Source organism: Myripristis murdjan, chromosome 6 (genome assembly GCF_902150065.1).
Source record: "Myripristis murdjan chromosome 6, fMyrMur1.1, whole genome shotgun sequence".
NCBI lineage: Eukaryota > Metazoa > Chordata > Actinopteri > Holocentriformes > Holocentridae > Myripristis > Myripristis murdjan.
This window is the reverse complement of record NC_043985.1, coordinates 13,626,005-13,652,086: the sequence shown is the minus strand read 5'-3', so window position 1 is coordinate 13,652,086 and position 26,082 is coordinate 13,626,005. Positions and strand designations below refer to the sequence as shown.

The following is a 26,082-nucleotide window of genomic DNA, read 5'->3' as shown; positions in this document are numbered from 1 at the left end:
GAGGTGGATAGATATAGTTTGTTTATGTTCTTCATCAAAAAATAGTTCCCCTTGAAATTCCTCACCCTGTTCAGCATCCATGGATTGGACTGCGGATTATGCCAGGCATCTGTGTCTTTAAATTTGGAAAGAGCTGCTGCTGTTGAGTTTTTCCATATACATTTTTGAAAGGTTGAGCTACACTAACAAACACCGCCTAATATTGGGATGCAGGGATACAGGGAAGATCACTGCAGACTGGAAACCCTGTCAAATCACACAGAAATGATCTGGAGAGAGGGATATATTGTACTAGGGGTAAGTGGGGAAATATATTTTGTATTTTGGGTGACCTATTCCTTTAAAGTCCACATAGAAAAGTCCAAGGAATTGAGCCTTTGTCCACATTCTCTGCAGGAACAGTGCTAACTGCTGAGTCTCTGTGCCATTGTCCCACTGATCAATCAGATGCTAATACTATACAATGAGGTCATTAAAATCTAATTTTGTAGCAATCCTAACTAAGCACTATTACTGAGCACATACCATACCTGGGTAGTGTGGCGGGGGAGCGCAGAGCAGTACTGCCCCTTGTCCCTCTTTCACACGCACTGACTGTCTCTCCTCTGATGAGAAAAAATCAAGATCTGAGAGAGACAGAAAGAGACAAAGAACTGTGAGAAGATTCAGACTCAACCAGGCTCAGCCACACAAAATCCACTGTCATACTCTCACATGACAAATTTGAACATCTCTCATAACCAATTTCCCTGAAATTTCCCCGTTTAATAAAATTCACACCATCACACAAAAGATGGTCCACTAACCAGCTTGTGCGTAGCGTTGTGATTTTTCATTACAAAAACCATATTAGTCACACTGGCTTCATAAAGTTAGACCGTTCACAAATTGCACTTTCCACACCACTTATGATTTGTCCTAGCTGCCCTTGCAACCGCAGTGTTCTTGATATGCATGAAAGTACAGCTCCGGGGCAGCACTCTGTTTAAAACTCTGGGTACAAAACAGGCTACAGGGAGGGTCACATCTGGGCCACTTACATCCAAACTGGACAGAGGCCTCTCGGCTGATGATCGCGCCATAGTCATTGGTGGCCACACAGGAGTACATCCCCACATGTTTGTTCTTGACAGGGTTGCTGATGACCAAGTTGCCCCCCACAAAACTGTAGTGGTCATCTGCATCCATGTCAATGTCCCGACTGTCCAGCCTCCACCTATGAGCAAAACAATCAGGGTCACAGTGGTGCTACACAGTGAAAGGGTTTCCATCAAGTGTTTGTCTCTTCTTTGGTGTGCTGAATGTGATTTCTCCCCTACTAAGAACTAGCTCATGTTATTTGGAGAACCACATAGGTTTACTTTACCATACCAGGACACACAGAGTTTTGTCAAGCAGGTAGTTAGACTGAGAAATGTATATTCATTTGTTTTTGGATGCTTTTATGTGAGTGACTCAGCGCTCTGTTGCTTGTGGTATTACATGGCACACATCATCCATCTGGTCCTCCAAGGTAAAACAAAAGCTTAGCATGGTCTGCTTTACAATTTATCTTTTTATGTGATAAATCCGTGCAATATTTATCAAGATTCATAAACTTGGAGGGCTGATCGAGTAGAAGCAATAGCAAAATCCATGGTCTGAAAGGCATATCTGATTGTACTGTAGATGAATCATCATAAGCACTTAATGCCATCCATGGTCAAAACTAATTCCCTCTCCCCTGACATCTAATTCTGGGCTCTCTGACAGTGAAACTGATTTGGATGAAGCGAAGCAGTATCATTTACATACATTTACATCTAAATTGAAATGGATCTTCCAAAAAATGCTTTTAATTTTTAGCACTAAAATGAGATGGAGACCCAGTGGTGGTTTTGTTTGTGCTGCAGCTGCTGCACCAACATCTCCTTTGTCGCTAGGCTTTTGTTGGGATGTCATATTTTGGCATTTAAACTATTATTTGTTTAGGGGAAAAAAACAAAACATCTGCTGCAAGGAAAATGAGCTGCGCACATTCTTTGACAGCAAAATAATGCAGGGCTGGGTTCAGATTGTATGGTCTGATCATAGCACTGCTGCATGGCAAAGTGCCTAACGTCATTAATCAGGCATACACACACACACATCTCCACATGCATACACTCAAACACACACAAATAGAAAGCCTTAAAAGTCCATTAAGCTTTAGCTGTCCTTGAGACCTTGCAGGTAGAGCCTAAAACAATCTGAGCCCAGACTAAGAGACGACGAGCGATGAGAGGCGTACAGAAAGCACAGCAGGGCAGTAATGAGGCTGGGACTTTGGGGAACATATGTTACTTGTATGTGGCAGGTGGATTGGCTCTGGCCCGGCAGTTCATGGTGATTTTGGCCTCGGGCGACTCCTCAGGGTAGATGGTATCCACCGGCTGCTCCTCAAACACTGGCCCGTAACCTGTAGCATCGCCTGCCGGCAACAAACAAACAAGCCTGGGCTAAATTTCAACAAGCTAAGACGGAGATGCAAGAAGGAAACATCAAGGCATTAGAGCTCATCGTCTGTATGGCAGTTCTGGGTCAATTCAATCAAAAGCAAGACAGCTGGCTTCTGATGCAATGTAAGGGGCAAAACAAAAAACACACACTGACTAGAGTATATGATGTACTATTTCATCTTGGTTTGTGGTTGCACACACACTAATCACTTTGTAGTTGATTTCAGATAAATACTGGATTCAAGTGTGGCTAATCTAACACATGAATCCATGCAGAATCTGTGTCAGCTATTGATCTAATACACAACAGCTTTATTCCACAGCAAATAACAACATGACAATAATTATGAAAAGATGTGCTCACTCAGGTGCCGGACCAAAGTAATTTATTCATCTTGTGCCAGTGGATATCATATTGGCAAGCTAATATAAAATCCCCAAACTGGAAAAGCTACTTTACTTAGCATAATCCAAAACCCTTTCAAATATTCATATGTCATTCCCAATCCTGTCTAGCATTTGCACGGGCAATCCAAGGTGAGGAGTCTCCTTGATGAAAATGCCTTGCTTCGTTCAGTCTGCCTTTTACACTGTCAACACACACGTACAATTAGCCCCAATTACTCATTAAAACAGACAGACATCACAAGCCGTGCCATGAATAAGACATAAACACAATGCCAAGCTATGAATAGGCAATGAGGCGAAATGCTCCCAAACGCTGATTATTCTCTCAGATCAAGAGTATGTTAGGTGTGTGGGTGACTGTGGGAATATAAATGTGCAGTCTGTGTGTATGCGCGTGCTTGTGTGTGTTTGTGTGTGTGTGTGAGAGAGAGAGATCCCCCTGCGTCTCTGAGTTCTAAAAGAGCACAGCTGACACCTCAAGGGGGAGAAGCTTGCTCTTTCAGACAGCAATATCCTGCCTCCATCCAATCCTCCTCACCACGCACGCATTGGTTCTTAGGATTGACTCACTTCAAAAATGTCAAATTGACAGGAGTGTGTCACCTTTAAAAAGTGGAACAAAAGAGGCCCAAATGCCTTTCCCATTATCCTACCACATGAGATTGCATACTCTTATTCACCGCCATTGAAACAGTGGGATATAATAAAGGTGTATTCTTAGCTCATACTCATATAACCAGGAGAGAACAAGTGACAAAAGACAGGAATGATACCTACATACTCCAGCCAAACAAGTGTGAATGCTTGAAAGTGATGGAAATCTCCAACAGCAACAGTGTAGTTCAAGATCAAGTTATTTACAGTCTGTAGTGTTATTGTTAGGCTATAATAATAATAGCTATACTAACTTTTACATTGCTGTTTCTGCTGCCAATAAGTAAAATGTAAAGAATGAATAACTTCACAATGTCAATAAGCATAAAGAGCAACTTCTGCAGGGTGAAACATGGGTCACAATACTTTTTGTATCACAGCACATTGCAATCAATATTCTACAAGACTGACCAAAAAATTTATAAATAGAGCTTAAAACACAACCTAGTGCAAAACACCGGGGTATTCTAATAAAAATATACAACAAATATGATAAATCAGGTGACAAACTGACTCAAACAATTTAAGAAAAAAAATCAAATTCCAATTTAACAAAGCAAAATAAGCACAATGCACATACCTAATAAGTGCATCTAAATGTAAAAGTCATAACTTCATATGAAAATGAAGTGAATTAACAATCAATATCAATACAAGGGGCTAGAGGATTGATATAGTAGAACAAAAAAAAAAAAAAATCAATATTGCAATACTTAGCTGTATTGATTTTTTTCTCTAACAACCACTCACATATTCCAGAAGCCAACCATGTGAGTGCTTCACCTTGATGTAAATCTTCAATAGCAAACTGTATACTTCACAATCATCCAAATCTGTATTTATTCATTATTTTGGCAATAATAATGCTAGGTGCTGTATACTAAGTCTTTTATGGGAGTGTCTGTGCTGTCAATAATTAAAATGTCAAGAATTAATAACCTTGTCAATGGAAAAACAAGTGGAAAAGTTTCAGTTTCAGTTGTTTGGGGATTTTTACTGGGAACAGGTGTAAATATGTTCAAACAAAGAATATGGCAGATCAGCTAATTAGAACAAGGAAATGGAAAAATGAAAAATGAATGAAAAATGGAAAGATTCTGGAAAAGAAGTTGATCAGAATTGGAAACAAGTAGGATTATCTCATTCCAACAGCAGATTTTTTTCACGTAATTTAAGAAAAAAACAACATTTCAAGACCGAATTTGAGTCTAAATGATTTGTCAAGATGAACAGCATCACAGGCTGGTGAGCTGCACACTTCTCACACCAGGACGGCCGACCAAGAGGCAGGGATTGAGATATGAGGGAGACAGGATCCACACACACTCTCACACTCCAGCAGCCAACCGTGTGCGAGCGCTCGACATTGATGCAAATCCCAAGGTCTTTGAAGTACCGCTGCCTGAGAGAGAATTAAACATACTCCTCTATAAATGGGGCATTGTGAGTGTGGTAGAAGGCACGTTAAGTGGGAAACTATGTTCAGGGAACAAAAGGGGGGGAAAAAAAAGAGCAAATGAGGAAGAAAGACAGAGGAGAAGAGTTAACATTGAGGACAGGAAACACAGCGTGCACCTATTCTGGTGTTTGCACTTAAGTTGCTCTGTATGAGTGTCAAATAAATGCTTAAAATGTAAGTGTAAAATATAAATGGAGGCTGGGTTGAATGGAGGGAGTCAGCAAGTCTGTGCTGCAGTGCTGGAATGGCAGGAGGAGAGCAACCCGGAGAGATGAGCGCTGGTGTCGGTCCTCTCCTCTCGCTGTAATGTGGGATGTGACAGATGGTGGAGGGGAGTGTTAAAGCAGGCCACATAAGGCCCACTGCCTGGAGACACGCAGGCCTCTTACACACACTCTTTCTTTCTGCACTGCCTCGTTTCACTTTCTCGGTCTCGGCCTCTCCATCTCCAGGGCTTGCCTCTGCTCTCTCTCTCTCTCTCTCTCTCTCTCTCTCTCTCTAACTTGTTTCCTATTCTCACGCTCTTCTCTTTCTTTGCCTGGCCTGCCATCTGCCTTTGAAGCACCCAGATTCCTTCTTTTATCTTCAGTCTGTCCTTCTCTATCTCTCTTTCAGCCTCCACCCCTCCCTCCCTCCCCTGAATTCTTGTATAGTATCAGTTCATTTCATCATCGCCTCCCTGTTTGCATTCTCACCGGCTTTCTCTTCACCTCTCGCTTCTTCTAACACAGCTGATATATTTTGTCTAAAACACGGCAAATCTTTTTGTTTCCATCTCTCATCCTGTTCCCCTGCGTCTCCTCCACTCCACCCCCTTCCTAACCCTCTCTCAATCTGAGTCCCGCTCTCTGTTTTATTCTCTCACTCTCAATCTGCGTTGTCTCTCAGGCTCTCTATTTCCCAGCTTCAATCCCTCCCTCTGTTTCGTCTTTTGGCACTGACCGTAGATGCACTGACTTGCTCTGTTTAAGGGGCGAGTAATCATTTACACAGCAGTCAATGGACAGCCACATCTTGCCCAGACATACACACACACACACACACACACACACAGCGAGCGAGAGAGAGAGAGAGAGAGGGAGGGAGAGAAAGAGAGAATGAAAGACAGACATCCACACACACACACACACACACACACACACACACACACACACATGCGCACACAGGAGAGCCGCATCTGCACAAAGAGGGAAAGAGAGACCTCTCCTTGGCTTTTTGAAACTAAACAAGACCCTGACCCCACCCACCCACACACACACACACACACACACACACTAATCAGAGGCCATGTCTCCAGGGCCTACTAGAAGCCTTCCTCTGGACAGACTTCATTATCAAACACAGACTCCTTTTCAACTAAAAAGCAGGGCAGTTTAGACTCTCATTTGAATTTGAAACACTGTAGCCTGCAAAGGAGCGTCATAGCTTCCCTGGCATCAGCATCTAATGAGACATCAATTATTCATCAAGGTATTAGATATTATTTTAGGTGCATGACTACGACTTGTTGTCTTGCTTCTGTTTTATACCTGTAAACATCCGACAGCTCCAGCTTCCTGAAATCGGTCCTTTTTGTGAAACAATTTTCCTATTAAATTTCTGCATTTCAAATGTCTCTCTATTTCACAGGCCACCAGTGCAGCACTGCATAGCTAGTGGTGCAAAAAAATGTATAAATAGCCGCATAATTATTCAAAAGCACAGTTCAGATGAACTTAACTTTATACACAGCTGTGTATTAGAGTGGCTTCATCTGCAACATGGTTTGTTTGCTTCAGCAAATTGGTAAATGTCCAAGTGGGACAGATAACATATTTATCCTGGAGGCACCACCAGCATCGTGTAGCAATAATTACCCGCAAGCCCCTGAGCCACAACATGGTTGTTTCTCATGAGTCTCAAGCCAAATTCTCCCTGAGGAAAAAAAAAAAAAAAAAAAAAAAACATATGCAACTTTTCAGTTTAATATCTTAAATAAATAACACAGAATAAAAGCTGCTTCACTAAAAACTAATATTCTGCTGAGATACAAATATGAAAAATTTGGTGCCATTTTGGTGCCACACTGTGCAATGATGCTCAGTGTGGCACCATTTGTGCCATCACATTTGTTGCTGGAAAGCATCATGCTCTAAAATGGAAGTGGTAGCAGAGCAGACCTATTCAAACAGGAAATAATACAGGCAGAGTCTGAATTCAGAGATTTCCACAGGCTGCGACAAGCATTAATCTGAAAGACAGGATTTAACCCTGTTAGCCTATAATGGATATAAACATCATTAGGCTGTGGGATTGAGGTTTTTTTTTTATTATTAAGACTGAATCACTGGGATAACTGCATTAGTCCTTAACAGCAGCATGATCAGGATTGACATTGCAGTGTGCTAAATGATAAGCAGGTGACTGGAAGGCAAAAAGAGAAGTCTGTATCCCAGCTGGAAAGCCGCCTACACGATGTGCTGTGACCTTTGAGGAAAATGCTATCGACTGTGCCTCCTCGTATGACTACAGCACCATGCTTATCCAAGTTTTACACAGAGTTCCTAATCATTGTATACAGCACATGCAACATCTGCTCCTATATTTCAGTGTCCCATTACACTTTTGTGGCCTGCAGTTCATCGGGCTGACGTCTTGTATCTGTATGTAAAAACAAAGAGCTTTACAGCATGCATTTTTATTTCTGCAGACAAGTGGAGGTGATGTTAGCATGTCCTGATGTCCTGGTGGTGAAACCATGTAGATACACAGGGTGTACTCACAGAGGCACACAAACTATGACTACACTGTATACCATCATCAGAGAGAGAGAGAGAGAGAGAGAGAGAGAGAGAGAGAGAGACAGAGAGAGAGTCACTGCAAGTCACCCTTCATGCAGCATCACAACTTGTTTCCTTTTTTCCCACTGAATCCCCCCCTGCTGGTAATCTGCCTCCATTTTATTTCACTCAGGGAAAATGACAAACAAGTATAGTGCAATACTTATGCGGTAATAAAAACACTGTGATGACAACATGTTCTATACACAAGTATAGGAGAGCCCCAGTGTCCAAAAGTAAATCTTAGTTCTTTAGTCAGACTCATTAAATGTTTAAGTATACAGGTGGAGATTTTTGGACATTTAGGAAGTTTTGCTCCTTCCGATTGTGTGCATGTTCACATTTCTTGATGCTGGAGCATGCATCTCCCTTCCACTACTCAATATGAACAATTTAACCTTGGATAATCAAGTCAGTTCAATCAAACCAAATCAATTCCATGATAAAGACGGGTTTGCAGTGGCAGCATATGACGTCAGTGCATTCAGTCTTCCAAATGTGATTGGAGTTGTGATGACTTTTTCAAGAGCTGTCACTTGATGCACAGTAGTAAGTGTTATTTCTTCAACTTTGCTAAGTTATTGGCAAAGAAGCTGTGAAAACTACATAGCACATAATCAGCTGCCACTGACTGGTATGACCAGAATACTGTTGAATTTGTTTGTAACTTGATTGATTTTCTCCACGACAGAAAAACATGAAGACAGTCACTTGTTCAGAAAATGTGGTTTCACAAGTGCTCTTCTCCTTTTTATCGATTACCGCTTGAGGATGAAGAACTTTTATGAAGTCTGTTCAGTTCCTTCCACACAGAATTTAACCATGCCATCATGTTTTACTTTGTATATTTTCTCCTCTATCTCGTTTACAATGCCCACAAATATTCATACAACATTCCATATCCCATGAAACACAGAAGCTCTAAGACAATTATTAGTTGTAATGAATATGCTAGATTCATATGCACAGTCCATTAGGATTAATGCACATCTGCATGGAGAAGTCCAGGAATAGCAACAGCAGATAGAAACATGACCTCCAGACAGATTTTCATTAGCCCCGTGCTGTTGTAACCCATGAGAAAGGAGCTGTCAGTCAGTGCCAGTCCCTTAACAAATCCTGACAGGCAGATACTGTTGTGTTTTCACTACCCGAGGGCCCAGAGGATGGGCAGAGCTGAACTTGCACTTGACATACTTCTGTTCTGTGTGTATTTTGTTGCATGAGGAGCAGCTGATTACAATAACTGGAATAATGTGTATCTAAATTAAGAAGGAGGTGGGCGAGCTCTCCTTACAGCTCAAGAACCACAGAGAAAAGAGCAATATTGAATAATGTTTTGGGAAAAACAAAGAAAAGACAAAGTTGAGATCATAAGCAGTCGATATGGCAACCACATCAGGTGCTGGTGAAAAACTGAACCAAAAGCAAGAAATTCATATTAAAGTGGCCAAAGTCTGGATAGCCAGGCCTGTGATTATGCCAAAATAAGAAACAAAACACCCACGTTGTCTTAAAAGATGACAGAATGGTACTACGTTTTTGGGCCAATGCGCTGGATTTTTCTTTTAGCAGTTAAGTGACAAACAAAGTGTGCCAAATTCAAGCATAATGCTGTGAAATCCAGCCAGTAAAAGCTGTCCAGATGTTGTGCTTGCCGTGTTTTGACAGAATTATGCCAGGAGAGGTCACAAGTCACCGGCCTTACTCAACCTTAGCAGTTTTAATGGCATGGCCTTGAAGGGCTACGATGAATCACAGATTATTCCTTTCCCCTAACTCCAAGGCCACAGTCGTATCAACACAGCCAGACAGCACTCAGACACAGGAGAAGAACAGCTTGTTTGTCTGTGTTTTGAAAAGCAGGGACCAAAATGGAAATAAGCCTCACTAGTAAACTAAAAACGAGTGAGCAGGCTGATATTCAATGTCTGTTCATGGTGACACATCAGCTGTCAAACCAACAGTCTCTGTAACCAGTTGGCCACCCAGCCACTTGTATTAAAGCCACTCAAATGAAGTGCTAAGATTTCATGTAGAAATTGATGTGGCGCTACCATGTGCTGTGCAAGACAAATTTTGGCATATGAAAGCTTAATACTCCAATACCATTACATTCTGTCACTTCAAATGCAGAGAGTGGCTGACTCTTTCAGCTCAGTGACGGCTGCACTAAAGCTCACTATACAGCTTATTCAGTGGAGGGAAATGGCTTGTTACTGTGCACATCTGTGTTTAGGATGTTTCTCACTCCCAAAATGCCACTATTGTTTGCTAAAGATACAGGACAGTTTTTGATCATATCCCAACGTAACTACCACTGATGCAGCCAGTGCATTTCAATCCGGCCCCACAGCTCAGAAGGGCCAATTGGCTTTTCAAGGCATCTATGACCTATATCCTGCAGGCACCGGCAGTCACTGGCATGTGTGCATTGCAGCTCTGCAGCAGCCACATCATTGTCAGTTTGTAGATGTCCACCAGCAGGCAGTGACAGCCAAACTTTTGCTAGTTTGCAAAGTTTTCCTGAATGTTTTCTTGTTATATTGGGTGAGTTAAGCAGCAGCCAAACTGAATGGTTATTTTACCCACTTTAATTGGACTCCCTCAACATTTTTTTTCCAGTCTCAATCAGGAAACTGAACTGTTACAACAAAGAAGTTACTTTATGTAATCATTCACTGGCCCAGAGCTGACAAGAGAGATAACAGACTGTGTGGGATACAGAGCAGCTTAAGGCTGTAATCATTCATTCAGAAACGGAAATTCTGGCAAAATTAAATCGATAGATTATGATATTCTATTTCCTTATCGTGCATACACCCACCAATCAAAATACTGTATTCCCACTTCTGTGGGAATGTGTCCTGCAAAAATAGAGCAGAAGCGGACAGACATTTCATGCCGTTCCATTTCTGTCTGGCTCCTACACCATCTCTGTACCCGGTGGACACAGAAACACCAGGCAACTTGTCTCTGTGTCTGTTCCAAAACATGTCATGTGTGGGACACAGTAGTGTGATACATGTTAACAGACACTGGGCACCACCCAACCCCATCACTATGTATTATTTTCATTATTTTCATTATTTGAGTTTATTGTTTTGTTGGTTGATATTCTGATCATTTGCAATTTCAGCTGTAGTATTTTGGTTAGTTAATACACGGTTACCATGAGCAAAGCTCACACAGGTACTTTGGTCAGCCAGGTGTCCATGGGGGTCCTTTAAGCAAGGTGCACCATTCAGTGTAGAGACAGCCTGCAGCTAGCGGTGAGGTTGCTGATGTGTGTGTGTCTGTGTTTTCAGGTAAGCAAAAGTGGCACAAAAGTGTATAAAAGTAGCGACGCGGATGTATAATGTATGTATAATGTATGTCAGAGAAAATACTTCACCGAATGTTTATAATTTGCTTAAGAAAATAATGTAACTGTCTGACTAAAATATGAGTTGTGTGAATGTGCAGAATATGGTGCATGTTATTTTGGGGAATGTGTTTTGTGTTTTTCGGGGTTGATGGCGAGTGTAGATGCATGCCATTCAGTGTAGAGACAGCCTGCGGCTAGCAGTGAGGTTGCTGATGTGCATGTGTCTGTGTTTTCAGAGTAAGGGTAAAAAAAAAAAAAAAAAAAAAAAACTCATGCACGCCTGGAAATGTGCAACACATGTCTCAAAACTGGATGAAAAACATGTCTGTTGGAAACTGGCCTTGGTACACTACCAATCACCCACACCAAACACAAAGGTTATTTGTATCTGTTTATTCTCAGTATGTCTAATACCTGTGGCTGCATAGTAAAATAACATGTTATCACTGTTGATCAGTATCACTTGTTTTTGGTAGCCATTATTCAGGATTAAAGCTATGGGCTGTGTGATGTAGAGATCAGAAGGGTGCTGTCCAAGGGACCAATCAGGTTACTGTTTGTGGTATGAAAAGTGCTACAGTGGGTTGTTTAGTAGTGATGTCTTTACAATTGTCTGCTCTGTGATAGATAAGCCTGCTAATTTGTAAGTGATGGAGAAGATAACAGTGCGAGGACGAACCCAACAAAATTATTTGCAGTCTTACCTCCACAGAAGTCAGGTACCTCCCCATTCATGGTTGCATCTGAAGAGATTAGAAGAGAGCAAGAAAACTCTATATTATTATCTCAGGAACGTTTATTAAGTGAGTTTTGGCACGTCTTTGATAAAATCTAGCCTACACATCTTTCTTCAGAGAATGAGATGAATGGCTGGAAACCCAGCCGTGCTGTTGACAGGCTGCCTCAGGCTGAAGGCCAGCTCAGTGGAACCCACACATAATCCATAATAAAACACTTAGATCAGAAACAGCCACGGCTGGCCTTTTGGTGGCTATGGGTTTGATCACTCTGTTATCCCGCTTAAATGGCATGACCATTACACCACTCATTTAAATGAACAGCACTGCTCATAGCAAGAGAGAAATCAAGGTTAAAAAAATGGTTTCTAACACTAAATAATGTTAGCAGGACTGCCAAACCACATAAAAACACACTGTAAACTTTAGATAGCGTAGATAGATTTTCTTGCTGTCATAACATTAATGTCACATTAACCAACCAACTTTGTCCTTGGTGGCTCTAAACAAAAACGTCAAGCCGATGTTCTCCAGCTATGAAGATGACCCATTTCTGCTGGTGGGCTGCTGTCAAAAAGCCACCATACTATACAACCCCATGCGAGGATGTATATACTGTATGTATTGTATGTCAGTGCACTATGTGTATATTCCAATTTGTCAGTCTGTAGCTGTGGATTAGTGCAATGTAAATGGGATTTCTGAGCTTCCGGTGTACTTCTGCCAAAGCCTTCACGTATAATAAATAAATAAATAAAGATCTCTTACATCTCAGAGTCTGTTTGAGAAAGATGTGGTGTGAAGCCATGAGAAATCCCAATCCAAGCAGCCATTTTTTGGTTCAGCTGAAATCAAATCTGAACTAAGAGAGGATTGCCCAAGGTATTGGAAGCACAGAGGAGGTTGTATCTTTTTAGACAGGTCATTTTCAGGCCTGCTGTTTTCTGTCTGCTCTGCTCTGCCTCGAACACGGCTGGGTGCTCTGCAGCATCACACAAAAAAACCCCAAAAAAACCCTCATCTATTTCAATATAAGATGTAGGAGGAAAAACAGCAGAAATAGCCAAGCAAAGTTTAAGAGAAAAAAAACAAAGTAGTGTGTTTGTGTGTTTGTAAATGCAGGGCCTTAGTATGTGTCTGGTTTCACTTCATCTGGATCTGATTTAGCTGGACTGCATTTAAGTGCAGTTAAATCTGTCACAACCACATCCGTGCCTTGGTGTGTTTCTCTGTGCTCCCTTGTGTGTGTGTGTGTGTGTGTGTGTGTGTTTGTGTCTGGTGTGGGCGTATCTCTCTCTCTTGGCTCATCACTTCACCAGCACACCTGCCCTGTCTTCCCCACCAGCATATCTGCCTTCCATCAGCTCATCAAGCCTCCAAGTATAAGAGCCCAGCCTTCACTCACAGTCTTCACCAGGTTGTTGCCTCAAGCCCTGTGGATCATCTTGCCCACCTATCTGCCCGCCTGCCACCGCTCCATTGTTTCTCTGCCCACGCCATGCCATCTTCATTAGCCACGCCAAGCCACAGATACTTTCACCTGCCTTCCTCACCAAGCCTGGCTGAGGCCCTTCCACATCTCCTCCCTGTCTCGCCTTGCCTTCTCCTCATCACACCTTCCTATATCAAAATTCACATTGCTATCCACGTCATTCATCTGGTAATATTTCCATTCTTTGAATCTGAGAGTTAGCAGCTTATTAACACATTGTCTCGCTTGTTCCCCATCTGTGAGTAGGCTGACGATCCATTTCTGAAAAGCCACTATCCAGGCTCCGTGCCACCACTTTCATTTGCATGCACTTTGTAGTTGGATACACACAAAAATGTAATGCTGTTTCTGTGGTTGCTATATGAGGTTTGGGCACTCGTTGCATTTACACTTTGCTATGAGTGTGGCCAAATGCATCTTTAACAACCTCAGAATGTTTTTGTTTTTATTTATCTATTTTGAATGACTGGATCTCCGGTGCATCTTGGTACTGCATATATACTTGGCGAAATTTGTATAAAACAGATGTACACACCAGTTACAACCAGTCAAACTAAATGACTGATGGTATAAAACAAATCTATTGCTTAACTATTGAGCATATTTTTCCCACATATTACTATTGCCAGTTGAAAACCTCAGAACTTCAAATTGAGTTGAACTACATGTTTTTACTTGAGGTGAAGGAAAGTTGAGGAATAACCCTCGGGATTATACACATTATTCAATGGTCATGTGAAAATTTTGAGTTAATCTGTGAAAAGCATACATCTTAATTTGAAAATAAGTCTGGTGAAAACAACTTTTACGGTGAAAGCACGGCTTTCATCCAACAGCACTGATATATATTGTGACATTGTGCTGACCTGCAGGTGAGAGTAAGAGGACCAGGAGATGGAGGAGCAGGGTGAGATGCAGCATGGTGTTGCAGTGAGAACCTCCTGGTGGGGTGATGGCTAGAAGCTCAGCTGATGGAACATTAGCAGGACCGCCTGGGTTTCCTTAAAGAAAGAGAGAGGTTGTCAGTAGATAAAAAAAGAAAAACTGTAGATACCAGCTGATAGCATAATTGTACACCAGAAAATGGAACAAAACTGTTTTTATTACGTTACAGCACACATAGTCAAAATCATGATTTTAGGAGTCAGCGGTTTTTGCATCAATTTAAAACATAAATCTGAATTAATCAATTAAATCAACTTATTTCCCAGCCCTAGTTCACATCCAACCACATGCTGCATCTCCCTGTGTAACGTAAAAATACAGTCAGAGGCAAGGCATAAAGACAGGAGTGCGTTCCCGTTTGTGCCGTTTAACTGCGTATGCGGTATGACACATTACAGAAAACATAAACCACATACAGCAACCTCAAGCATATCAGAATCAACTGGTGTCAGAGCGCATGACGGCTTCCCATGCAAATCCCCACTCACATGTGGAGCACCACAACATCCACCAGCAAACAGTCGCACGCTAGCCTCACCATGTCTCTGCTTCATGTCAGCCTCCAAGGCACAAGCTCCTTGATAGGTTGACGTTTGATGATTGACATTTGGATGGTTGCCAGAAGCAACCTTGAGCATTGGTTTGACTGAGCAAGCATCTATCTGCCACTCACTGCCCGCAAGATGTTAACACCACACTGCGACCACCACCGCCAGCACAGCACCCGCTCTGAGCCTCACGCCAAGGAACACAATATGAAAAGCAACAGCTGAGAAACAGCGAGAGAGCACCGTGGCAGCGCTGTCAGAGACAAGGAGAGGAAAACAATTCTCCCCGGGGAAACAGAAAGATGGAGGCAGACTGTAGAATGATGCCAGATTAACGAGGTTCATGCTTACCGAGTGAACAGAAATGGCTGCCAGCTTGCTTTTGACACTGAAACAATCATGCTCACTGATTACAGTTAGGATGTTTGATTGAGGCCGGCGCAATTAAATGGGAGGGAGGGGGGGATCTAAATCGGAAATTGACCATTGCAATTGCTAAAAGCCAGAATACATTCCGGTAAAAACTATTCCCTACATCATTAAAATCAAACTGTGCAATAACATTCAGTTGTTAGTGCTGAAAAGGCAATTATGCATTATCTGAGTCTAGATAATCCCATTCCATACCACAATGCAAAATCCTCCAAAATCATCATGATTTTAGTCAATATCATTCAGTTCCAGCCTGAAGGTCTGTCCACTGATTTATGATCAGTGTTGCCTTTCAGTAAACACTAGTACAACTCATGCCACATCACAATACAACACCTGCATATATTGAATTACTGATGTCACTGCACTGTGTATCAATCAGCATTTGCAGACCTGTACATTCATACCCGGTTTGTGCCAGAGCGGTGTGTGTTGATTACAGTGTAATTGAACAGGAGGGAGAAACTATTGATTCTTTGTGCACTGCCCGAGGTGTCAGCTGGCAGAGCCTCCGAGAGGTGTGACAACTGGATTGAGATCTCAGCGCTCACCCGACAAATGAAGCCCTATTATAGAAAACGGATTATGATGGAGAAGAAGCCATGAATTATGCCAGTCTTGCATGACATGCACATACACACAAACAAAAGCACATGTGCACATTTCCACACAAGCATACACACACTCACACACACACACGGTCACACACCGATATGGGTGGACGTACATTAAAGCACATTCATGCAACTAGATAAGCATGCTTAGTGAGTTGCACATTATGTGCAGGTTTTACAGCTGGAGAAAGCAACACAGAGGGGATTTCATCTTCAAGCTGCCCTGTATCCTAGCAACACCTTTCAGAAGAAACAGTTAGTGTGCTGCAGGGGGCCTTTTGTGTCCAGCAGCAAAACTATACAAACACTCATTTTAATCTCAAACAATATTGTTGGTGTGGAAGCGAGACCCAGGGTGCTGTGGTCATCCCTTAATTTATCCATCACTGAAGAATGACAAAGCACTGCAAAAAGCTCATTAGAAAAATGCCTCTGTCGCTGTTTTTCTTTCTCCATCTCTTTCTCCATTTACTTGTAAACAGGTATATTATTACTGTAAGGACTACTTCTGTAAGTCATGAATCATAAATGATCTAAACAGATGCACTTAGGAGATTAGGGGAGACGATAAGGAGCCTCGTTGTAGGGTCATGGTACACAGCAAGAGAACCAATCCCATTTATCCCATTAAGAACTGTCTCTGAATTGATATACTGTAAAAAGCCAGCAGACCAGTGCCACACAGAAAAGGAGCATGCTCTTATAATCAGTATTAATGGGTCCTCTTGCTTCTTTTCTTCCAGCAGCCTGAATGCACGTGATGACAGAGCTCCAGTCATCACAGTAAATCACCAGGCACAGACGTGACGGCCCTCAAACAAGGCCATTTCTCCTCCTCCATAAATCACACCCTGGACGTTGCCAGAGCTATTACCGCCTGCGATTTGATTTGAGGTTTTTCCTTGTCACGTTTTTTTTTTTTTTTTTTCTTTACCCACCACTTCCAGCTTTGCTTTGCTCCCTGAATTTCAATCTCTCTCTCTCTCTCATCTTACTCCCTGCAGGAATTTCAACCCCAGCACCATATAGAATCAGCTCAAGGTCCCACATTACATAGTGGTGGTTGGGGGCAGATTGTGTGATTCTGCTGCTGCAGACAAACAACCAATATCATCAGTCGTGCTTTTTAACATGACCCCATAACCCCCTTAGGGCACTATAAGCTAAGTGAAAGTGAGTGAAACCCCTCCTTTTCTCTGCTCAGCCTAACGCGGGCTGCATAAACGAGCAGGGGGCTTTATGGAAACGTCATGCCTTATCAGCTTGGTCCAATCCCACAGGGAGGGGAAGGAGGGATGGAGTATAGCAGCGAAAACGGGGGGGAAGGGAGGTCAAAGTGGCAGACCTCACAAACAAGAAAGAGGGTATCTTCCCCTTCATCCAGTATACTTCCCTCCCTCCCATATGAACCCAGACACCACCACCACCATCCCAATGATTCATTAACAACAGATTTGCAGTAATCCTGCAAGAGAAACCCAAGATGGGGGTTAACGCTGGATTGGTCTTAATCAGTTGGAGAAGGGAAAATCAGCGCTGCCTAAACACAGTGTCAGTTGCTGCAGCATCCCAGTTATGTCTGAATTCCACAAGAAAAGCAAGTATCATTTCTAGTAGGCAGCAAAGATGGATTATGTACTAGTACCTCTGCGTTTCCCTGGTTATTTTATTTATCTATTTATTTATTTATTCATTTATTTATTTATTGCATGGAATTCATTTTACAGTGTGCTTGTATGGAGGCAATAGCAGTGGAATCCAATATGTTATCTGATGAGAAACTTCTCATCAGATTGAGTCTACTCACAAATCAGAAATGATGTGGTGCGCCAGAGGAGATTTTGTACCCTCACCAGATGCTACTGCGGAGAAAAAAGACTGATAGCGAGGAGGAATATTGATCCAGATTAAATGAGGATGGCACAGCCAGACTTTGTACATGCCCTCAGTTGCAAGAGACAGCATTGATTTAGCCAGTCTGATTTTAGCAGACATTTATGTCTGATTTTATTCAGACATTTTTACCGTAACCTCTTCAACCGTGCCAATCCCACTGATGAAGTTGTCGTTGCTGCATGGCCCAGAGTCCCAAAGGTTGCCCAAGATACTAAATATCTCCTGGTGAATTACAGGGAAATGATGCACAGGACACCAAGATTTCTTTTTTTCTTTTTTCTTTTTTTTTTATCGGATGCAGTGGTGCAGCCATAAAACAATGGCGTTTTTCATTTGATTATTTCACTCATTATAAGCGCGATATGGCTTCAGTGAAACTTTGCAAACAGCAGATAGATAACATATATGTGACACTGTCGTACAATATGGAAAAAATGTTTTTCTAACATTGGAGCTACTTACAGTGATAATTCACATTTTTACACATATAGTGATATTTGTGGGTCTATGTGAACATGATGCATCTACCAAGTCTGGTTCATTAACTAATTAACCAGAGCAAGAGCTGAAGTAGACAGACAGGCAACACAAAGTTGAACTATTTCAGAATGTATACAGAGTAGGTTTGTTGAGCATGGATTCTGTGTTGCCGTTTCACATTCATCTAAGTACAATATGTGCAGCTGCCCTTTGCAACAACTACATCCACTGCTGGCTATTAAGCAGGTCCACTGAACCAGTTGCGTTAAATGCCTTGAACATTTAATTCTCCTAGTCAGACTTTCCGAGACAGTCAACAAATTCACAGCAAGTCACTACAAGTCACAAGTCCTGTTCTCCAAAACAAGCTACTCTAGTCCAAGCTCTGATTCCTGCCATTCTCTGTGGTTTTATAAATAGAAATTCTAGTGAAATAAATTCTGCTTTATGGGAAAAGTCATGTCGCATATGAGGTTTGCCTGTTTTCATGTGACCAAGAAAACATTCTTTTCAAAGTAAAGAGAAAAAAAAAGAACCGCATAAATGACCTCATCATCATTCTTGTCACATGTATGACTACACATTTTTACATGACTCCAATAACCAAACAAAAGCAGCGGCCCAGTTCATTTTTATGCTGAATCACTGTTATTTTACCACAGACCAGTGGTGATACATATTACAGCCTTGGCTATGAATTATTTATAGCAAAATCATTGATTTGTCATCCCAAAATGAGCCAGAGAGTGCCTGTATGTCGCTATACCCTCAGCTCCTTTCTCACTGGTGGTTTTTCATATCACCGCATAGAGAAAATGAGACTGGGATTGACTGTAAAGAAACACAGGTTTATTATCTTCCAGTAGACACAGACAATGATTCAATTAAATCAAAGATACAGACACAGGCTATTCAAGCCTATTACGCAGCAGATAAAACAGCAACCCCAAGACACAAACAACACCTGCAGACAAAGATGCTCTCTACATGCTTTGTAGAGCCCCTCTGTTGCTAAGCAGAAGCTGCTTCACCACTTGATAGAAAAAGTGACTACTGTGCTGCGTTTATTTTTCACTCTCTAACAGCTTGTTTGTCTGCTGCAAAGGGACCACAGCGGAAAATAACACAAGCAGCTGAAGGATATCAAATGTCATGTTACTATCACAAGGAGACAGCTCAATAATATTGTTTTTACTCAAAAAGAAAAATGGCATGTTCAAAAAATTCAGTATAAATTCAACTAAAACTGTCTTACTAAGAATAACTGTGTAAGAATCAAAATCTCGAGCCATAATGTCAAACAAAAACCCAAATATAAAAATCTGTCCAGAAGAAACAGATCTTCCCATTAGTGTTAAGGTCAGGTTCATCCTAGGGCTGAAAAACAGGGTAAAAAAGACAGACATTGTGACTGTGATATGATTCACAATTTTAGTGGAAATGATCACTTTTGCCAGAGCTGGGAACAACTCATTGTTTTGCAAGTCAAAAGTAAGTCTGAAGTTGTAGAATTCAAACCCCAAGTCAAAACTGACAAGTCCAAGTCAAGTATCCAAGTCCCAAACTTTGAGGTTTGAGTCCCCAACAAGTCATCATGCACTCGATCTTAATCTTAATCATTTATTTCTCCATTGCCTGACCATGCAAATAATTGCACATGGTCCATTAGAGCACACCCTATTTCAAGTTAGTAATCTGTCAAAACTGTTAATTGATTTGGGTCTAAAAAAAAAAAAAAAAAAAAAAAAGGTCCTGAAATGCCAAGGCATCTCTGTATTTAGATTATTCCAAAGGATGGCAGGGCCTACTTCATGTGAGTGCTTACTAACCCTAACCCATTCTTTTCACTTTCTATAACAATAACAGATACCTAACTTAATGCTAGATAAAGCTGATTTTTGATTGATTTGATAAGATTTAGGCTCCCAACTGACTACAGATGTGGGTCAGTGTGGATCTGAGATATAAAGAGCTGATCTTCCAGTGTCAATTAAAGTCTATGAGAAGCCCAGAGTAACTTCCTTAGCTTTCCTTGTACCACTAGGGAGGCTGCAAGGATGAGTTAATGGCATAAAACTTTTAAACTTTAGCTTTGGGAAAGGTAGACTATTAAGTCTTTCTGAGTCAAAAGGCTCAAGTCCAAGTGAAGTCACAAGTCATTGGTGTTCAAGTCACAGTTGAGTCACAAGAGTCTCTTGATTTTACCAAATCGAGTCTAAAGTCATCAAATTGTGACTTCAGTCCAAGTCAAGTCCAAATCATGTGACATACCTATGATTTTTGCGTTTTAATTTTAATTTTCACCAGAAAAATTATTAAATTAATGATGATGATTTTGCTGGAGTCTGTGGCAAACGAACATGTTTCCTTGCGTCTGGATAATTTGAAGGCCAGGACATCTCTGTAGCACCACAATACAACATTTATAATGGTACTTTGTTGCATTTTGCCTTTATGAAAAAAATGCAGTTCCCGTGATTTGGATATTGCAGTTGGATATCATAATTTTGATAGCATTTTGATTGTTCAGCTCTAGATAGTAACCTTCAATGTAGAAATATGAAGGTTCAGTGGTACTCCAAATAAGAAGAAAAGTTTTCTGGTATGTGATCTGAGAATAAGTGAAAGTGAAATCCATTTTTTATGGCCTTCCGTCATTTGTATGATGAGTGAGGAGTGCATTATACCGCAAAATGACTACTTATACAAGTCTCAATTGATTAGAAAATTATGAAAGACTTGAGATATAATTAAAAAGAAAAATATATTTGTGACAAACTTTATCCATAAAATCCAAACCACTGCCATACTTTCCCAACCTATAGGACAGACACTCCCTCAGTATAAGTGTTATTCATGAGGTTATCCAGCTGCAGAGGATGGAGGCGCGGCTCGTTCACTGTGTCTCTCTGTCCCTCTCCTCCCTTCCCTCTCTGTCTGTCTCCTTCTCCCAATAGAGGCAGCCATGCTAATGTAAGCTATTTATCCTTGCCCCTGCAGTCAACACAATGCCCCCCAGAGCCACATCGCCTCCACAACCCCAGCTGACCCGAATATCAATAACACCAGTCATTCAGTGCATGCAAACTGGCATTGGACAGGGGTATGAATTACCTAAAATCAGTCTTTGTCTATGTCTGCAAACAAATATACACTACTGCTATACACTAAGCCTGGACAATATCCAAAACTTAATATTGCAATAATGTCCCATTGAAATATGAAATTTGGTATGATCAGCCTGCAACCAGACATCAGCCTGAAAAACAATTTCCCAAAATTGTATAAAATATCACATATGGGCGCAAATATTATGATATTCGATATTATCAGGTATCTTCCTAAGTGGACTGTGCTATACACAGCAGTGAAATCATGAGTTGGACCATATAAAATGTTAACAACCTCAGCAGGGTTGTGTAATATTTCCTCGAATGACAGCGCAAGTTTGTTTGTATCGGCAAGCAAATGGCACGCAATCATTTGCGCCTGTTAGAGGAAGGTGAGTGACAATATAAGAGCACGGCATGGCAGCTGGTAATATTTCTATCACAAAGCTGTTTGCTGGTACACACTTCATCAGAGGCCCAAAAGTGATGATTTACACCTGCGCTTGACGGCCCATTTCTGTTATGGCATATTAACTGCTACTCGGCTTCTTTATTCATTTGACCTTTCTCATCACTGATGTCCCGTCGCACTCACGCCAAACTGCGACTATGTAACCATGTCTATGAAATCTCCCTCACCGCGAGCGATGTTTACAGTTCATTTTCACACAGATGATCACTGCTATCGTTCAGAGGTACTGACCTTTCAACTGAACAGCCACTCAAGTGAGCTCTACCCTCCATGTTTGACTAATGCTCACCACCAAAACTCCAGACCTGGAATTTATGTGTAGCCAAGAAGCATGACATGCCATTTATGATAAATTGCGCTATACAGGCAAAGGTCATAGAAGAATTGAGAGTGCTCAGCTGAATTACTTCATGCCACATCTGTTCAATAAAGATATCAGCTAAGTGGTTTCTATAGGAGAGCAGTGACACGCTTTAGAGGCTGCATATCTCTGGCCACACTTGCTGATAGCTGCACACTCTCTCTTGTGCAAATAACTGTAATGACTTGGGATCAGAGGGCTACTTACACCTAGCATCACAACAGTAGAGAGAAGTAACAAATAGCAATACAAAGAATAAAGAGGTATATGGAGAAAAAAAACAATCAATATCTAAATAAATGAGGCAAACAATAGAACGATTAATCTAAGTCTAGTTTTCCCCCAGAACCATTCCCATTCATCTCCTTATTGGATTAAAGGGGTGAATCCAACATTAGGCCACAGATTAACTTAACAAAGAGAATGCTTTCACTGAATCATAAAATAAGACACCAACATCCTGCTTAATTGCATTTCAGTCACCAGGAGAGGGAGGCTACCCATCACTGCAAAGACTTATCTGAGGCATAAAATGATCAGGGCATGGAGCGCCCTGACACTCACACGCTTACCTTTCTGTGGAGTGCTATCATTTCAAAGGATGAATGTGTTGAGATGAGCTACTTAACAGCCCGTGTCCCCATCCCTTCCAACATGCCAACCCTGCCAACTGTCCTAAATTCTCCACTCCATTGTCTGTCTCAGAAATGAGCGATGCTGCTGGATGGGAGCACTCTCTCCAAGGTGCATGGGGGAGGGAGGGAAAGCGGGAAAAGAAAAGGCTAATTCCCTGAGCAGGACAGGGAGCCATGCAAATGGAGCACCACCGAAGAAGCCTCCCTGCAGTGAGAACACTCCGCTAAGGGGTTGTCTCTTCTTACTGTGGCCAGGCTGGGGTTTAATCTCTTAAGCCCTCCTGTCTCACTCACACACAAACGCAGAAAAAGCACGCTGGCATAAAAATACAGCACTAACACACACACACACACACACACACATATGATTTCACCAGCATGCCCCCCTCACCTTTGTACTCTCTCTCCGCCCCACTGGTACACTCCCATCATTAGTCTGGCTGTGAGCCAGACTTGGAGTGAGAGGAAATCAAAAGCAGACAAACCTTCAAATCATTTCTCAGCCACAACATCACCACTGTCATCATCAACATCCCCACTGCTGGGAAGCCAAAAGGGTGAAGAAAACGCATGTTTTGAAAAACTGCACAGCTTGTGCACTTTCATCCATAAAGATAAGACATGAAAGAAAATTCCAGCAATGTGGATCTCTCACATGCGACTACTACCAGTCCCAGTCAGATTCTGTAATTCCATGTTTCCTTTAGTTTTTCACCATTCCCCTGTTCTCTTTCTATTTCTCTTACTAAAGAAGCAAACAATAATTGAACTCTTTCCTGGGGCTCCTTGATCTACTCTTCCTCAGCAGATATTAACCCTCTGGCCTATAGTAGTCGCTACAGTGGACAGCTGTTTAAAAGTCATTTTCTCCTAAATGCAATGGTTTCTATGGTGGAATTGCAAAGGGTTAAGGGGGTAAGATTAAATCTTCTTTAACAGATGAGTGAGTGAAATCCATAGCTAATAACGTCCATTTCTTAACATCCAATAGTAACCAGTGAGAACAAGGGCTCCCAAAATGCAAAATATGTATATCAAAAATGAGGGATGTGACACCACTTGGATGCAAAAGTATTAGGGCTGTAGTCAACCAGAGAAAATCTTGGTCGACTAAAGTCCTGAAATTTCGACCAAAAGTCGACTAATCGGGGGGCAGCGGGAATACAAAAAAAAAAAAAAAAAAAAAAAAAAATATATATATATATATATATATATATATATATATATATATATATATATATATATACATATATACATATATATGTATATATATACATATATATATGTATGTATATATATACATATATATACATGTATACGTATATATATACATATATATGTATATATGTGTGTGTGTGTATATATATATATATATATATATATATATATATATATATATATATATGTATGTATACATATATGTATGTATACATATATATATATTGAAAATTATTTTCAAAAGCCACAGGGACCCGCATCAGAGGGATGACAGAGCCGCATGCGGCTCCGGAGCCGCGGGTTGCCGACCCCTGGTATATGCACTGACGCCACAGACTAAGTACACAAAAAAATCGGGAAACGTCAAAAGTCGTTTAATCGACTTTTTAAAATCACTTTCGACAAGTTTTCAAGAAGTTATTGTGTCCTGTTTGCGCTGTTTTTCTCTCGCTCAATATGGCCACACAAAATGGCGGCGCGCCATTGTTTACGTCCCAGAATGCATTGCGCAGTGACGTCAGTTGCCAAGCTCTATGGGACAACCCTAAGCCCTCACGAACTGAGCGGGAGCGCGCCTCAAAGTCAGTGAGTGTGTGAGGGTGGACATTGGGATTGGCCCATAGTCGCGATGTACGGCAATAGCGAACGCGGCATCTATGGGCCAACCTATCTGTCTCCGCCAGTGGGTTGGGCTAATCCAAAATTGTGAAAACAAGGGGGGTGTTCCGAAGACAGACTGTTACCCGTGAAACCGTTTGTTCTGAAAACACCCCCATTAGCACTTAGTGCTTTACTCCTGATAAAATTAACATGGCAAATAATCGACCAATCAGATTTTGGTCGACCAAGAACGTATCGACCAATAAATCGACCAGTCGACTAACAGACTACAGCCCTAAAAAGTATAATGTTTAATAAGCTCACATAGGGAACAGAATGGGTACGCATAGAGGCAGGGAACACAAAAAGTTGGCTAATATACAGTGTACACAGGTGACACTTTACAGGCTGAAACTCTTCCTCAGGCAGCAATGTTTTGCATTCCCTGCCTCAACATGTGCCCATTTTATGCCCAATTTGAGCAAATTAAGCATTTTATATTGAAGTGGCCTCCCATTTCTCATTGTTGATTTAACATGAAACACAGACTGGCTGTAATTCCATTATAACACAACAAAAAAGACCGGCTAATGGAGAGGGGTTCAGAGATTCCGTCTCACTGACTCTGATGAGGTTTCAGTCACAAGACCAGAGGGGCATCAGTGCCAATCCCTGGACTGAGTCGAACGCTTGGGAGGAAGAGGTGGATGACTAATGTGCTTTTGCTCAAATCTCACTGAGCAAGCCAGTGAACCCCCAAATTCTCCAGTGGAGCTGCTCATTGGCCGACAGCGCAACACTAAGATTACTAAGCAGCCGCACTCGTGAGTGTGTGATTGCGTTTAACCCTCCTTCCCTCTGCAACTGCTACCCCAGGCTGCTGTGGTCAATAACAAAGTGCTCCTACTCTGCTGACCTAAAAGGTTTAAATGGAGTCTGCCTTTCCTCAGGAGGTAGCTAACATTATACATGATCTCAGTCATGCAGTAGCATTAACGGCAAAATGCTGAGCAAGTGCTGCAAGGATTTGGTTGAACAGAGACTACAGCAGATTTGGGAGAGCTTGAGTCTTGTATACTCCCGACAACAACTACAACTCAGCTTCATAAGCTTTACGTCTGTATTATCAGTACTCAGTATTCTAAACATGTCATTTGGTACGATCCAAGCCCTGATGATATGATATTGACTGATAAACAGTGTAATATATCTAAAAAGAACAAAACCAGATGTTATGCTGGGTGAAAGGAACGAAACCAAGCAATGGATTGATTAGGGTTATTGGATTTCATGAGACGCAATCATGCAGAGGCTCCCAGCTTCCACGGTGTTTCTCTCTCTATCTCATTGCCATCCAT

At 41.5% G+C, this 26,082-nt stretch overlaps 1 protein-coding gene across 2 annotated transcripts in view; it reads right to left on the bottom strand.

Moving 5' to 3' along the window:
* cntn1a (contactin 1a) overlaps positions 1–26,082 on the bottom strand; it is a 69,966-nt gene that overhangs the window by 23,007 nt on the left and 20,877 nt on the right. The window contains exons 1-6 of one of the 2 annotated variants that reach the window (XM_030053939.1): positions 22,844–23,057; positions 14,280–14,414; positions 11,889–11,927; positions 2,323–2,449; positions 1,041–1,216; positions 531–626 (exon numbers count right to left, since the gene is read on the bottom strand). In XM_030053939.1, coding sequence (XP_029909799.1) covers positions 531–626; positions 1,041–1,216; positions 2,323–2,449; positions 11,889–11,927; positions 14,280–14,334 — 493 coding nt within the window. In that variant the 5' untranslated portion in view covers positions 14,335–14,414; positions 22,844–23,057. Of the gene's footprint in view, positions 1–530; positions 627–1,040; positions 1,217–2,322; positions 2,450–11,888; positions 11,928–14,279; positions 14,415–22,843; positions 23,058–26,082 lie in introns of those variants that run through there. The other variant, XM_030053938.1, reaches the window with a different exon arrangement.